Source organism: Rhinoraja longicauda, chromosome 3 (assembly GCF_053455715.1).
Source record: "Rhinoraja longicauda isolate Sanriku21f chromosome 3, sRhiLon1.1, whole genome shotgun sequence".
In the NCBI taxonomy this organism is placed as follows: domain Eukaryota; kingdom Metazoa; phylum Chordata; class Chondrichthyes; order Rajiformes; family Arhynchobatidae; genus Rhinoraja; species Rhinoraja longicauda.
The window spans coordinates 70,971,602-70,985,394 of NC_135955.1; the positions used below are offsets into that span (position 1 = coordinate 70,971,602).

Consider the following 13,793-nt stretch of genomic DNA (forward strand, 5'->3'; position numbering starts at 1 on the left):
CGCGGGAAATGCCTCGGCCGATCGTACATAGGGGCAGTTACGATTGGCCAGAACCGGCGCCTCTATGTCCATGATCGATTCACGGACACAGAATTTTTGGTAGACACGGGAGCCATCGTCAGCATAGTGCCGCCGACCGACCTCGAAACCAGATCGGGTAAGACAGGTCCCACCCTCATCGCGGTTAATGGCAGCCCAATTCGCACTTTCGGTACACGGAAGATGTCCCTTGTGTTAGGCCTCCGCACGTACGAATGGCCATTCATCATAGCCGACGTCAAACAAGCGATCCTGGGCGCAGATTTTCTCTGGGCTTTTTCACTGGTTCCTGATGTCCGCGGTAACGACCTCCGACCCTCTGCCGAAGATGAGCACGTCGCTCCGACAATCGCCTCCTCGCCCAGCCCTACTGTCCAGGCCGTCGTCGCGGCCCCCGACTCGTATGCTGCGATTCTGGCAGAGTTCCCAGAGCTGCTCGTCCAACGTTTTGACGCACCTTCGGCTAAGCACGGTGTGGTCCATCACATCCGCACCGAAGGCCCTCCCGTTTTCGCTCGGGCCAGGAGACTACCGCCAGACAAACTGGTGGTGGCAAGGGCGGAGTTCAGGAAGATGGAGGAAATGGGAATTGTCCGTCAGTCTGACAGCCCGTGGGCCTCGCCGTTACACATGGTCTCCAAGGCATCTGGGGGGTGGAGGCCATGTGGCGATTATCGGCGTCTCAATGCTGTCACCACGGCTGATCGCTACCCCATACCGCACCTACAGGACTTTTCATCTGGGCTGGAAGGAGCGGTGGTGTTTTCCAAAATCGATTTGGTGCGAGGATACCATCAGATTCCGGTGCGACCGGAGGACATACAAAAAACTGCAACTATTACTCCGTTCGGGTTGTTTGAATGGTTGCGTATGCCTTTCGGTTTAAAGAACGCGGCACAGGCTTTCCAGCGACTGATGGACCGCGTGGGCCGGGGTTTACCCTTTTTGTTTATTTATTTAGACGACATCCTGGTAGCCAGCCCCTCAGTGCAGGAACACCAGGCCCATTTGCGGACCGTGTTCCAGCGGCTCCAAGACCACGGGCTCATTATCCAACCCTCCAAATGTCAATTCGGCCTGCCTGCCCTCGATTTTCTAGGGCACAGAATTACTCCTGCCGGCGCCGCCCCTTTGCCCGAGAAGGTGGAAGCTATCCGGGCTTTTCCCAGGCCCACCACAGTAAAAGGGCTGCAGGAGTTCGTAGGCATGGTTAATTTCTACCATAGATTCGTTCCGGCAGCGGCGCGAGTCCTGCGCCCGCTTTTCCAATGCCTTGCAGGGAATCCGGTAGAGTTGTTGTGGTCCCCGGCCGCAGAGTCGGCTTTTACGGCAGCTAAGGCAGCCTTGGCAGACGCCACCATGTTGGTCCATCCGAGCCCCTCCGCCCCCACGGCCCTGACGGTTGACGCCTCTGACGTGGCGGTGGGTGGGGTTCTGGAGCAGCAGGTCGGTGGCCGTTGCCAGCCTTTAGCGTTTTTCAGCCGGCAACTAAATTCGGCCGAGCTGAAATATAGCGCATTTGACCGAGAGCTTCTGGCTCTCTATTTAGCTGTCTGTCATTTCAGGTATTTCCTCGAGGGCCGCCCATTTGTGGCATTTACGGACCACAAGCCATTAACATTTGCTTTTTTGAAATTGTCTGACCCATGGTCGGCCCGCCAGCAGCGGCACCTGACTGCTATCTCCGAATTTACCACAGATGTCCGTCATATCGCGGGTAAGCTTAATGCCGTTGCTGACGCCCTGCCTAGACCTGCTTTTCCCCCTATTTCGGCGGTGGACTGCGAAGTGGATCCCCAGGAGCTCGCGGAGGCACAGCTCCTAGCGGATACCGTTTCGGCTTACCAGTCCACCACTTCGGGATTGAAGTTGGCCCAGGTAGCTTGTGGGTCGGAGGGCACGAAAGTCTGGTGCGATGTTTCTCTTCCTCGTCCCAGGCCGGTAGTACCGCCCTCCCTTCAGCGCCGGGTTTTCGATGCCATTCATGGGCTGGCGCACCCGTCCATCCGCTCCACCTCTGCCTTGGTAGCAGCGAGGTTTGTCTGGCATGGCCTGCGGAAACAGGTAGCGGGGTGGGCACGTTCCTGCGTGCCCTGTCAGACCGCTAAAGTCCAGCGCCACGTCCAGCCCCCCGTACAGGATTTCGGGGTCCTGGTCGGTCAAACCCCTAGGAGAGGCCGACCTCCGTTAGTTCCGCCCAGTCCAGAAACCCCCGTTCCGACAGTTCCTCCAGGACCCCCCGTTTCGGCAGTTCCGGCAGTTTCGGCAGTTCCTCCAGGACCCCCCGTGCCGGTAGTTCCTCCAGAACCTCTCGTTCCGGCTGTTCCACCAAGTCCGGAACCTCCGGCTCCTGTGGTTCAGGCTGTCCCTCTCCGTACTCGTTATGGTCGCGAAATCCGGCTCCCAGCTAGGTTCCGCACCTCGGGTTCTGGGGGGGGTCATGTAGCGACCATAGAGAATGGTCCAGGTCGTCGAACCCTCGGATTGGCCAGCGAGGTCACGTGGGAACGCGACCATGGGGATTGGTCCAGGGAACGACATCGCTGATTGGCCAGCGATGTCATGTGCGCGTTTGGCGCCCGTTTTAGTCAGTTCGGCGAAGTCTTCAAGGAAGACAGTAAGTTTGTATTGGTTGTCCTGTACCTTGTTGTTTAACTCTGTATTCGTGTATTGCGGCTGCAATAAACTTCGTCTACAACCAACAAGTTTCGGACTCGCCATACTATTTTCCTACTGAGTGGATACACCTCCCAAGCCATTTATGCATTAAATAAATTTACATTATGAACTTGCTTTGCCTGAGGCACCAGGACCATTGGACTACTTTATGCCTCAGTCTCTTAAACCATTAAGGGGCACAGGAGCTAATTTAATTAAGCAGATCCATCTGAAAGAGACAATTATTAAAATCTACCACATGCAAGGATTTTTAAAACTAGTGGAACTGTATTGCTATTATGCAATTTGGCCATTGAGCTCGCACTGTATTCATGCCATTTGGCATTTCATTGTTACATTGGGTACAGTTGTAATTTCCAACAAAAGAACAACATCTGTTCTGACATGGAATATGAATTTGGAGAAGAAAATTTCCAGTAACTGAATATTTGAAAAAGTTAGCATAAACTATTCTGAAGCAGTTTAACCCCACAACATTTAAATGGGAAATTCGGCATCTACATCAAATGAACACAATAAAAAGGCCTCATTCAAAGTCTTCTCTTTTGGACTAACATTTCAGCCTGCTTGGAAGTAGTCCATTGACCTCATACAAAAAGCCCTGGCAACAGATGCATTTTGTTCTATTTATCTTCCCTCCCTTTTCTACAATAACCACTGCCAAATGAGCATGCTCAACATTCATAGCAAACTAAATTCAAATTAGAGATGCGAGGAACCAGGATGAAGAACTAGGTGACAAACCCTCTGGCCTTAAATATGTTTAAAATAGACAACTGACGTTTTACAAATGGTAAGCAAAATGCTTCATATTAGGGAAATGAAATCTTTGAGCAGATGAAGTTATCTGTTGTAAATTGTTGAAAAGAGATTAATTTATAATAATCTTTTAGGGCTTCTTTAGGTTAAGGTTAAATAGTTTGCCATTGACATTTCAGAGCATAAGACAATTCACAGTGGGTAAAGTCAGATCCATTTTGTACATGGTGCAATAATGAATTTAGAATGAAAAGGAATCTTCAACATGCTTGAACTTACTTTTATGGAAGTTCTAACTACAGATGACTAAGAATGGCCTGCTCAAAATACAGTCCTGCCATCTTCTTCATTTGAAGCTGTTTGCTGTCAAGGTAATGAATTATACCTTTACTATCACAATCATCTTGTGGCAGGGCTGTTATATTGAGAGATCTATGATTTTTACCCCATCCTTCATCATGCAAAATGTTCAATTCAGGAACGGATGAGATTTGGAGGTAATGATAAACCTTTCCATCCACTGGTTTGCCAAATTGCTCCAAAGAACCCTTCTACAACATGTGTCGCACATCTATAATATGTGTAACAGCCTTCAGGTGCCAACAATGGAAATGGGATACAGGTCCTCCCAAGATCCATTCCTAAGAACTGTTCATAACCCAAGCAGTTCACAAGTCAGAAATGCAGCTGCACGCAGAAGATACCAGCAAAGGTGGCATAGGAATAGATAGCCTGGAAAAACATGTCAAATCCCAGTTTGCCATTGCTAATAATAAAGCTGATATTAACATAACATGTGCATATCTTGGGCTAATAATGTTATTCTTTTAAAATATTTTATTGCAGGCAAGGTTTTCAATATTATTGATGGCTTTAAAACATACACCTGCTGACTCCAGCTACATAATCGCAAAATGGACATCAACATAGTAACTAGAATATATTCTTCTTGGATTGACATGGCAAAATTCCAGCTAGTGTCAGCAAAGTCATCAGAGCAGCCGACAAATCTGTCCCGCCTGTCTCTCAAACACTTGTTCATACGCATAGGCTGGATACATCAGAATTTCTTAGGTTGGAAACTGTGGACAACCTGTGCTGAAGTTAATGGTTTAAGTATTGTTCAATCAGACTGATTTCTCCACGGTGCTACTTACATTTGAGTGGAATTGTTATATAAACATCGAGGCAAGTGGAGACTATTCCACTGCACCACTGTAAGTAATAAACGGGCTTTGAGAGGCAAGCTACATAATACCCAGTCACAGTTCTATTCTACCAATAGCACTAGCTACATAGTTGATGTACTTGAACTAATGGCAACATCGCCTGTACATTCATGGAAGTGCTATTGAATGCAAAGTTGATCACTGGACTCCATATCTGGAACTTGTCATTTGAAACCCAGACAACATCCAGGTCTTGCTGCATACAAGCATTACCAGATTTGTGGCAATTGGAGCCAGCAACTTCATTTCTGATTTTACAATTGATGGGAAGTCATTCATGAATAAGCTTCACAGAGTTGGCATCCATGGATGGCGCCCTGATGACACATGGTCTTAGAATAACATAATGAGCCATCATCATCAACAAGCATGCATCCCAGCCACGAGAATTTTCCCTCCACTTGCTCCTGACAGTTTTTACTAGTTTTTTTTAATGGTGCAACTGTATTAAATAAATATTGCTTTGGTGTCAATAGTGATCACTCTCTCCATAATCACTGAAATTTAGCTTAACTTTCACTTTGTACCTGGGTTTTAACATGTTCCAAGTCGAATTGATCCAGCCAGAAACTAAAGCAAGCATTGGGTTATTGGTGAACAAGTCCTGCCTGAAAGCACTATTGATAACTTCTTTGATCAATTTTTTGGTGAGGAGATTTTTGATGAGGTAATTACTGTTTTGTGCGGGAATTGTCTTGCCTTATGAACTGGCTGCATTTCAGCAACTTTCCATGATGTTGAGTCAATGTTGTATCCTCAGTAACATTTCCAGCCACACATTTGAGAAAGGAAATAGCATAAAATGTAAAGTACAGAGCCATCTCTGAGCCATCTAAATAATCTATCCTCTTATTAATCTCACTGACCTGTGTTTCTCAGGTGACACAATAAGACAAAATGGTTGGCCATAATACAAATCATAGCGTTAAGAACATCTAAGCACTGATTACGTCCGTCTAATATCACAAAATGTTAACAGACTGTCCCTACTGGTTCAAATGTAAATAAATTCTATCCTTAAGAATCCTCTCCAATAGCTTCTCTATTCGTCATGGCTATCCCTCGACGTTGAGGATGATGGTCTACATTCCGATGAGAGAACGAAGACACCTGTGCGTGTGTTTGTTTAACGTGTACTTGATGTGGCTCTCCAAGAAGCACACGATCCTTCACAAATCAATCAACTAATTCCAATGGCAAGGGAACCAAGACGATTGGAGCTGATAGATTTGTTGCAGACTTCATCCGCCTTCACAGTCGTTGCGTTCAAGATAACTTAGTCCGCCTGGTCTGCCGTTGAGGTCTTGTACGTTGGATCATTCTTAGTCTGGACCCTCATCCTCGACCTTACCGCCATGGGTGGCCCTACCAGAAGCTAGTGCTTCCGACGGCATCACTCTCGGAATCATGGGGGCGCAAGCCTCTTCACCACAACAAGGTGAACAATCTGAAGAGGCTTCTCTATCACTGATGCAAAGCTCACCAGCCTACTTGATTTTAAATGCCTGGGCATATTAGTATAGCCCACACTGGTCTCACAATCCACCAAGCCCTTCTCCATGCTGAATTCCGATGCAAAGTACCTGTTTTAGTACCTCGCCTACATCCTCTGAATCCAAGCATTCTTGATCACTGCTCCCAAGATGCTCTCTCACTGAAGCACCAGTCGCCTGGCCAGTCTCATTTCCCAGTACCAGGTCCAGTATGGTCTCTCTTCCATTTCGGCTATCCCTATATTGGGCGGCATGGTGGCGCAGCGGTAGAGTTGCTGCCTTACAGCGCCAGAGACTTGGGTTCAATCCTGACTACAGGTGCTATCTGTACGAAATTTGTACGTTCTTCCCGTGACCTGCGTGGGTTTTCTCTGGGTGCTCCGGTTTCCTCTCAATCTCCAAAGAAGAACAGGTTTGTAAGTTAATTGGCTTGGTATAAATTGCCCCTAGTGTGTATAGGATAGGTTAGTGTGTGGGGAACACTGGTCGGCACGGTGGGCCAAAGGGCCAGTTTCTGCACTGTATCTCTAAACTAAACTTTTCAACAAACTCTCTTGGAGACAACTAACAAATGCTATCCCATCTAAGCGTCTTTCATGAAGGAAGACGCTGTCGATTTTGGGGAAGTTAACATCACACATTAAGACAACCCTGTTACTTTTACATCTTTCCTTTATCTGTCTATACATCTGTTCCTCTATTTCCCACTGGCCTATGGCCATCAGAGTGATTGCACCTTACTTATATCTATCCATATTGCCTCAGGGATGATTCCTCCAGAGCGTCCTCCCGAGTGCAGCTGTGACACGCTCCCTGATTTGTAATGTAACTCCTCCATCTCTTTTACTTCCCATCACCTTCTATCACGTCCAATGCTGCAAAACCCGAGAACAGTAGAACATAAAAACAGAAAAGAGTGCAGCACAGAGACAAGCTTCTCAGCCCATAAATCTCAAATAGTGTGAGGTTTGCAATCCTAAACTATCTATGCCTCTAGCCAAATGTTCTCATAAGGCTTAAATACTGGTACGTACATAGTAAATTGTGATAGTCTCATAAAACTAGACAAGTTGCAATAGTATACATTGTATTATCAATAAAATTATAGAAGAGTTAATTGACAGCATTATCAGGTAGGACATTCTCCAATCACCTGTTCAACAAGTTTTACTTTGGGTCCCGCTTAGATTAATTTTGCTCATTACAATAACTTTGACAACCTTGGCTAATATATGGACAAAAGAGCTAAATTCCAGAAGCAAGTTACGACTGACAGCCCATGGTGCCCTTAGGTCAAATGCTTCATGCTGAAGTAGAAAAGGAAAAAAATCGAGTCAGAATCGAACTAGAGGCTCTGACATTGTAAGGTAGCAACCATTTGCTGCACCACTGTGCTGTCCATAGGCTATTTGAAGTTCCATCTATCAAATGGGAAGATTACAGTGATTGTAGATGGCTTTCTTATTTACAGGTTGTCCCAGCTGCAGGTCACTTTGGCTACAGCACCGTCAGCGACTTTACCAATGAACTTCACCTTGGAATAATGCAGGGACGTTCACTAATAATTGCAGCAATCTGTTCTTTTTATGGTCTCCCAGATCACAAAGCATCGAGACTTGCATAACAGTTAGCCTCTGCACTGAAAAGTAGCAAGTAACTTATACACAACGCCACCTCAAATAGATGGTCTAATCACTTCATCATAACATTCAAAATGCATTTTGTATGTTGAATTCTCCAAAATCCTTATTCCTGGGCTCACAGTTGACCAGAAACGTATCTGGCCCAAACACACAAACACAAGATAGTGGTGTTGTATTCTCCAGCAAAGTAACTTAACTCACTACTTCTCAGTCTTTCCACTCGATGCAAATCACTCTCCAGTTAACCGATCTAGCTACAAAGTGTGTGAAATTTAACACCATTTCATCAAGGATAAAATAGCCTGGTTGATCACAATTCTACTCCATCATTTTTTAAAGATTTGATGAAGAAAATTTAACCAAAACCACATCGCAATTCTAGATCCCAATCGGTATTCTAAGAAATGAAAAACATAAAGGTGGAAAAAGTTCTTCATAAAACAATTTTAAGAAGATTAAGGTACAAGAAATCCGAATCCTTGTTGGCAAACTAGATCCAAAATTGACAGGGAGACAGGAGGCATAGTGGTGAACAAGTGGTTTTCTGTTTGAAAGTCTGTAACAGCGATCTGTGCTGGGAACTTTGTTATATGTAATTATATAAAATATAAATAACTTGGATGAGAGCACAGAAATATGCTTAGTGAATTTGCAGGTAACACAAAAAGATGGTGTTAGTATGGAGGAGTTGAGTATAGGAGAAAAGAGGTCCTTCTGCAGTTGTACAGGGCCTTAGTGAGACCACACCTGGAGTACTGTGTGCAGTTTTGGTCTCCAAATTTGAGGAAGGACATTTTTGCTATGAGGGATTGCAGCGTAGGTTCACTAGGTTAATTCCCGGAACGGCGGGACTGTCGTACGTTGAAAGACTAGAGTGACTGGGCTACACTGGAATTTAGAAGGATGAGAGGGGATCTTATTGAATCATATAAGATTATTAAGGGATTGGACACGTTAGAAGCAGGAAACATATTCCCAATGTTGGGGGAGTCCAGAACCAGGGGCCACAGTTTACGAATAAAGGGTAGGCCATTTAGTACGGAGATGAGGAGAAACTTTTTCAGTCAGAGAGTTGTAAATCTGTGGAATTCTCTGCCTCAGAAGGCAGTGGAGGCCAATTCTCTGGATGCTTTCAAGAGAGAGCTAGATAGAGCTCTGAAAGATAGCGGAGTCAGGGGGTATGGGGAGAAGGCAGGAACAGAGTACTGATTGTGAATGATCAGCCATGATCACATTGAATGGCGGTGCTGGCTCGACGGGCCGAACGGCCTACTCCTGCACCTATTGTTTATTATCTATGGTCCAGTAGTAGATAGTGAAGGATAGAGGGGAACAAAGTTCAACTGGAATGTTAAGAGAAGCGTGGGAAAATGGATTTAATTCAGACAAATGTGAGGTAATGCAGTTTTGGAAGTCAAATTCTAGTTGTACATGCAACTAAACACTTGGGACCTGGGATTGTTGATGTACAAAGAGATCCTGAAGTGTTAAAGGCATTTGGTTGCCTGCCTTCATAGGCTGAGAGCTGGGAAGGAACATGGCAGTTGTACAAACCATTGGTTAGACTGCTCCTGCAGTATTATATACAGTTTTGGTTGCCACACCACAGAAGGCATGTGATAATAGAGAGAGCACAGAAGTGATTCGCCTGAATGTTGCGTGGAATGAATGGTTACGGTTATGAAGAGAGAATGGGAGGGCTGGGTTTGCTCTCAGTGGAACATAGGAGGCTGAGGGGTGACCGTACTCACTTTCAAGCTCTGATAAACGTTTTACATTGTTGCCCCTAGTAATATTTACAAGCATTGAATAAGTATAGTTATTTAGATAAAATAATATTCTTTATTTCCTGGGTCAATACTGTCTTCATTTGTCATTATTTGGGTCAATTTTCCTAAAAAGACTTTAGTGCTATTAACCACAGACCTGTGCTGTAATTTGTGAAATTTCTTACTAATTTGACAGATATTAAATACTAGGTTATTATGATTTGAGGATTTCTCCATCGGACTAAGTAGGCCGAATGACCAACATTTTAAACATGTAATCAAACTAAAAGTGTCAAATTCAAAAAACAAGAAAAAGAAAAAATACTCCCCCCCCCCTATACCTGTGTAGGCAAGTGGTACTTAAGTCAAATATGCATGTGTCTATTAGCCTAGTCAAAATACTGGTAGCCAGTAGCGTTACACTCAAGGTCTTCTCCCTCACAAAACAAATCCCATATCAGCACCACATTCTTCAGGAGTTGCAAGCAAAACCAATCCTGACCAAAAAAACTACAACTGAATCAGTCACCCTAATTTAAACTGATTTTTTGTTTTCCTAGTTTCTATGCCTATCTAAATTTTTAGTAGTAAAACTAGTTTTATAAATTCAGTCGTACGTTGGTGGCAGGAATGTGACCACATCTGAACTATCATTCAAGATTATCCAATCCCAAGCATGTTATTTTTAGCCAAGACTTCGACATTTATACCTTCATCAACATGCTAAAGTAACAATTTTTTTAAACCGTTGCAGAGAAACACAAGTGAAACAGGAATATGATTGAGTTTTAAATTAGCATAATTTACAAATATCATATTTTCTGGGAAATTCTGCATTCCAATAGTGGGAAATGTATATGCACCATCACTACAATTCAATTCTTCAGGAAATTTCAGATTATTTTTCCAATTCAAATCTATATCTTGTCAGGAGTGGCACGAATAAATGCTCAAATGAAAATCCAGGTAAATCAAAGCTGAAATTAAAATATCATCAGGTCAACTCTAATTCTCACATCTTCCTTCCTCTTACATCCAGAAACCTGAACAAACTTCAGTGCAAAATCAAATCAATTTCTTTCATTGTATAATAATGACAAATTTTAGGGATAAAGAAGTTGGGACTAGGTTTTGGCTGGAAAGAAATACATTTTCACCATTAACAAGTGTAGTAACAACTTTTTGTCAGAACTGCAAAGGACACAAAGGAACTTGTTAAACTGCAGGGAGAGAGACGTCTCTGAATAGGCCAAACATGAGGATAGGCTATGAACAGCGTTATCTACTGAATAAGTGAAAGGAAGCAGTTGGTATGAGAACATTGACAATTTGTAGGAATTGCCAAACACAGAGGGAGACATGCTCCGTCCTCACCCTCTCCATGTTTTATCAAGCTACTTTGGTTTCTTTCCCAGTTCTGATAAAGGGCCTTCGATTCAAAGCATTAGTTTGGATTTTCTTCCCATAGATGCAGCCTGACCTGCTGAGTATATCGAGCATTTCAATTATATTTTCAGCATCTGCAGGTTTTTTTAACTTTCAATAACAATTCTTATTGCATGCCAATGTTGCACATAAAAAAGAACAACTTTTTATTTTAAAAAACGTTCCTCCAAATTAGAATCTATGCATTGTTTGGCCATTTACATTGCCAAAATATTACAGTGCGCAAAAATATATCAATTAGCAGTCTTTTATAAAACTGTTAGATGAATTATCTAGAATATTTCTTACAATGCAAGAATCATTTCCTCTTGCATCTTCTGAAGAGAATCGAGCAGCAGAGGAAGAACTTTATCATAATATTGTTCCTGATGTAACTGGGCGCCCTTCACCGCCAGGACATATTGGTTGTGTAGATTATGGAGTTTCATAGTGGCCTTGTCAAATCTGTCTTTGGCCTTTTCAGTTTCTTTACCTGATAGTGGGCAGAAAACACAAAAAGTATAACCTTCAGAAGCTCCATTGTTTTCTAAAATATACCCCAAAAATCTGCAAACATTAACCTCAAGTCATGCTCAATTCCTCAAATCTAGATCATACCAAGCTAGAAGTGCGGCTGGTAGGTCAAAGTGCAGGCTTCTGTTAACACCGGGCTTTGGTGAAGAGGGCATACAGAATCAAGGTAAGAACAAGGTAATGTGTAGGAAAGAACTGCAGATGCTGGCTTAAACCGAAGATAGACACAAAATGCTGGATTAACTCAGCGGGACAGGCAGCATCTATGGAGAGAAGGAATGGGTGATGTTTTGGGTCGGGATCCTTCTTCAGTCTGACATAGATCAGTTGCAAATCTGAGAGGAGAAATGGCAGATGAAGCAAGTGCGAGTAAAAATATAGTTCATGGCAGGATCCTTGACAGCAATGATATACGGAGTGATATTTTTTTTTTCACATAGAGTGCCAGGTGCCTGGAATGTGTTGCCAGGGGTGGGGGTAGAAGCAGATGGAATTGTGACTTGTAAAAGGCTTTTAAATAGGCACATGAATGGGGGGATATGGATGATGTGCAGGCAGAAGGGATTAAATCAATATGAAATCATATTCGACACAGACATTGTGAGCTGAAGGGCCTGTTCCTTTGCTGATCTAATCTATTTTCTATGTTCGTGTGGCCAGAAGTTGTAGATTTTAGGAACAAAGTTGGTGTTTTATTCGTTCAATTTTTTAAAACTTTATTCTAAAGTGAAGGTTTACAATAGTACTCTCGCAAAAGATGTTTTTTGCGATTTGTAATAAATGTAAATTGCACTGACAATTGCTTCGGGTAGTTTAGATAATGAGATTGATTGATTCCTGTTTAAAGGAATCCTACATTCACAGAATTAGGACACTGCGGAAATTGATAGAAAAGGAAGTCGTGACATGAATTAGTTTTGTTAGCATAGATTCCAATTATGTGCAAGAAAATATTTTCAATGTTGATAAATCATTGAAAATATCTCACATTTCATGTGGTATAAAATGGCTGCAAATGAAAATCTCTGCTCTGCATCATCTTTATAGCAATATTCCAATTACATTAATCAGATTGTTTTCATTTCTGACACCACCTAATGTGTTTGCACAGTAACTACCTGTTCACTGCCAATTTACGCTGTGGAGATCTGAGCAGGAAATTATCAGGAAGGGCAATTTTTGGACTATTGGGATAGTTATGAGTTATGGGAAACAGAGTGGGGTGCGCAGTTGAGGCTAAAGTCAAAACAGCCAGAAATTTGAACTGCGAAGCAGGCTTGAAATGCAGGGTAGCCTATTGCCGCTTCCATTTCTTGCATATAAACAGCTTGTGTGTTGTATTTGGCCCTATAAAGATTTTTTTGCAATCTGAAAAACAAAGGTAAACCAAACCAAGTACTCTACAAGGTTTGCCTGCCTATTCTAGGGATTGAAGAATTTCTTGTTGACTTATAACAATAACAAGTATGCATGGAATAGAGTTGCATAACAAATTTATTTAAGTAACAGCATCAAATTTCACTTCACATGCCTCACAGGTTGTGTAACAAAAATTATTCTTATAGGTCATTGCAATGTTTACAGTTGTTCCTAACACATTTTTTTTTTTTTTGGCTTGGTTACTTTGCTATGGTATTCTCAACAAGCACAAAGTCTTGCAAACAGAAGGTAAAATCTTGAAAACATAAAGGACTATATTTATATTGATGTAATTAGACTGGCAGCCATCACTGATTTTAGCCTGAAGCAACTCAAAGCAGAAGAAAATATTTCTGAGAGTCTGAGATTGCGATGAATTGAAACTAATTATTTATGTACAGGTCACAACTTGGAATGTTTTTAAGGAACGAATTCATACATGTCACATTTGAAAATTCCAATTACTTGAAAGATGTATTTATACAAATGTTTTACTTCAGAAGCTTAGGCTAAGTGACATCAAGGTATTCAATTTACTGTCTATGGACTAAATTTATAAAATCTACAGTAATTATATTCAGTCAATTTCAAATTCCCTTCAGGCCTCTATATAGTGTGTCCTGTAAGTCATGATTAACAAGCAATTTGGTAGGGAAAGCCACTAAATATTAAGCAAAAAAAGTGTTTAAATTATCTGCAAATGCTAATCATAAAATGTGGACGAATTGATTCGCTGTTGACCCACCATTCAATGAACTCAGCCATAAAGAGTTATCACCTTCTTTGGTCTGACATCCATTTTTC

At 42.6% G+C, this 13,793-nt stretch overlaps 1 protein-coding gene across 3 annotated transcripts in view; it reads right to left on the reverse strand.

Moving 5' to 3' along the window:
* The window catches only part of fer (fer (fps/fes related) tyrosine kinase), a 119,141-nt gene that overhangs the window by 85,489 nt on the left and 19,859 nt on the right, over positions 1 to 13,793 (reverse strand). For all 3 annotated transcript variants that reach the window (XM_078396383.1, XM_078396382.1, XM_078396379.1), the window contains exon 5: positions 11,346 to 11,529. In XM_078396383.1, coding sequence (XP_078252509.1) covers positions 11,346 to 11,529 — 184 coding nt within the window. The remainder of the gene's footprint in view (positions 1 to 11,345; positions 11,530 to 13,793) is intronic.